A 3,126-nucleotide genomic window follows, 5' to 3' on the forward strand; every position below is an offset into this window, starting at 1 on the left:
GGGACGAACTTTTGTGCGAAGGGAAGTTTCGAGGCTAAGCTGCAGTGGAAGGAAAAATTGTGTGATGAAACAATTTACGTAACTCCCGGGGGTAGAGAGGTATTGCTAGGGAGGCCAGCTATTCAGAAGTTAGGAATATTAAAATGGGTCGGGGTGACTTCCTTACGTAACGGGGCACCGGAGAAAACATTCCCTGCGTTATTTAATGGACTAGGAAAAATGGAGAAGCGGTATGAAATTCGATTGGAAGATAATGCAAGACCATTTGCAGTGACTACTCCGAGAAGAGTGCCAATTCAGCTATGGGAAAAGGTAAAGGAAGAGCTGAAACAAATGGAAGAAGAAGGCGTCATATCCCCGGTTGACGAACCAACAGAGTGGTGTGCACCGATGGTCGTCGTTCCCAAGTCAGATGGAAAAGTAAGGATATGTGTCGATTACACGAAGTTAAATGAAGGAGTACGCCGAGAACGACACATGCTACCAGCAGTGGATGAAATTTTAGCCCGTCTAGGTCAAACTAAAGTAATGAGTAAACTCGACGCCTGCAGAGGGTATTTTCAAATACCGTTAGAAGAAAAGAGCAAGAAAATGACGACATTCATCACGCCATTCGGAAGATATTTCTTCAACCGCGTCCCAATGGGGTTGGCGTCATCGGGAGAACATTTTCAGAAACGAATGTCGGAAACATTAGCAGGTTTAGAAGGTGTTGCCAATTTGCTCGATGATGTCCTAGTGTTTGGTGAAACGAGGGAGCAGCACGACGAGCGCCTGGAAGCCGTGTTGAGAAGGCTTCAGGAAGCAGGAATCACCCTGAATTATAATAAATGCAAATGGAGAGTAAACAAATGTCGATTTTTAGGACATGTAATCTCGGCAGAAGAAGGATTACTTCCTGACCCGGAGAAGATAGAAGCTATCCGCGAGATGGAAAGACCCAAGACAACAGAAGCGGTGCGGCGTTTTCTGGGTATGGTTCATTACCACTTAAAATTTTTGGATCACCTGGCAGACATGACACAACCATTACGAGAATTATTATCTTGCAAGGGGAAACTTCCTTGGACTGAAGTTCACGATAAGGCATTTGCAGCGATCAAGAAGAGGCTCACTGAAGCGCCCGCATTGGGGATTTATGATCCAAACAGAAAATGCAGAGTGTCGGCAGATTCGTCATCGTATGGTTTGGGGGCCGTTCTAGAGCAGAACCAAAACGGGGTGTGGAAAGCCGTAAGTTTTGCGTCCCGATCCCTAACGGACACGGAACAAAGGTACGCGCAGATAGAAAAAGAAGCGTTGGCTTTGACTTGGGCGTGTGAGAAATTCACCTCATACATCCAAGGATCCCATTTCATTTTAAGGACGGATCATAAACCATTAGTGCCCTTATTGAGTACCAAACCATTAAGTGATTTATCCGCGAGATTGCAAAGATTTCGCATGAGACTTCTGGGCTACCAGTACACTATTGAGCACGTTCCTGGTAAATTGTTTTATACCCCAGATATGCTTTCCAGAGCACCACTGGCCAGGAGACCACGGGATGAGGACATAATTATGGCAGAAAAGGATGAAGCGATGGTGAAAGAAGTAATAAAGGCTCTACCAATGTCAGACACCAGGCTGGAAGAAGTCAGAGAAAAGCAAGAAAGAGACGACGTCTTAAAAGAGGTAAAGCAATACGTTCGTAATGGCTGGCCTGCGCACAAAGAAGACCTTGAGCTGCCGCTGCGGAGATATTATGAAGAAAGAGGATATCTCAATGAGGGAGAAGGATTGCTTATGCATGGACACAGAGTTGTTATTCCGAAGGAGTTAAGGAAGGAGATGCTCGATAGGTTACATAAAGGTCATCTAGGAATAGGGAAATGTAGGGAAAGAGCACGAGATGCAATTTGGTGGCCAGGAATATCGGCAGACATACAAAATGCAGTTGAAAAATGCGAAGAATGTCTGGAGAGGCGTCCACAGCCCGTTGAACCCCTGATGCCAACTGCAGTTCCGGAAAGACCCTGGATGATGGTAGGAATGGATATCTTAACCGTCCGCAATCAGAGCTTTTTAGTTGTTGTAGATTATTTTTCCAGATATCCGGAGGTGGCGAGGTTAACAAGCACTACCGCAGCAGCAGTCATCGGAAAAATCAAAGCGATTTTCGCTAGGTTTGGGATCCCAGAAGTTGTTAGATCCGATAATGGGCCACAGTTTAGAGGAGAAATGTTGGAATTCGCCAAAGAATACGGATTCCGGCTAATAACGAGCAGTCCATTATTAGCGAGAAGCAATGGCCAAGCAGAGTCAGCAGTAAAAATAGTTAAAAACATTTTACTGAAGGAGAAAGACCCAAATTTAGGATTACTTGTCTACAGGTCAACACCCCTGGAAACCGGATATAGCCCAGCAGAGCTGTTAATGGGAAGAAAATTACGCACAAACCTTCCCATTTCTTCATACTCATTGCAGCCATCGTGGCCGAACCTGAGGGAGCACCGGGAAAAGATGGGAATAAAGAAAGCAAAGGCGGCAGAGAAGTACAATAGAAGACATCGAGCTCAACCGCTGCCCGAGCTGAAACCACGAGACCGAGTTTGGGTGACTGATAGGAAACACTATGAGAAAATCGTCAATAGACGCAACGAGCCGAGGTCATACGATGTGGAAGTTGACGGCGGCGTTGTTCGGAGAAATCGAGCATTCCTCGTAGCGGCCAAATCGGTGGCGCAGAGCAGCGGGTCCGGAGCGGGGGAATTCCATCGGGGTGAAATAATGACAAGAAGCGGGCGGGTGGTGAGAAAACCAATATGCATGTGTGAGAGATAAGAGGCTAACACTTTTCTTTCTTGCAGAGAAGGGAGGGTGTTGGGATCCAGGTACCGGCCGAGAGAGTCAACTGAGGCGGCTGACTAACGGAGGCGGCTGACTAACGCAGAGCCTGTGCGTCATCACCTGCCGTTCGCATAAAAGGCCGTGGCCCGGCATGACGGGAGCAGTATACAACTCGACGTCAAGCCTCGATGTAACGGAGTGACAATAAATTGTTGAACCCGGAGTTGGTGTTATATAATTAAAAGAACCCTACAGACTTCCTCGTTACTAACTCGGTCGATCCATTTGATTTTCATC

General features: G+C 46.6%; 1 protein-coding gene across 1 annotated transcript; it reads left to right on the plus strand.

Annotated features, from left to right (window-relative positions):
* The first annotated feature begins 219 nt into the window (after positions 1-219).
* On the plus strand, positions 220-2,823 carry LOC124164398 (uncharacterized protein K02A2.6-like). Its single transcript, XM_046541721.1, has one exon. It carries the CDS (start codon positions 220-222, stop codon positions 2,821-2,823), a length of 2,604 nt encoding a protein of 867 aa, XP_046397677.1.
* Positions 2,824-3,126: the final 303 nt, after the last annotated feature.

The sequence above is a fragment of the Ischnura elegans genome, chromosome 8 (genome assembly GCF_921293095.1).
Source record: "Ischnura elegans chromosome 8, ioIscEleg1.1, whole genome shotgun sequence".
Classification (NCBI taxonomy): Eukaryota; Metazoa; Arthropoda; class Insecta; order Odonata; family Coenagrionidae; genus Ischnura; species Ischnura elegans.

Coding starts and splice junctions, on each gene's coding strand:
- LOC124164398 (XM_046541721.1), top strand. CDS start 220: ATGGAGAAGCGGTATGAAATTCGATTGGAAGATAATGCAAGACCATTT.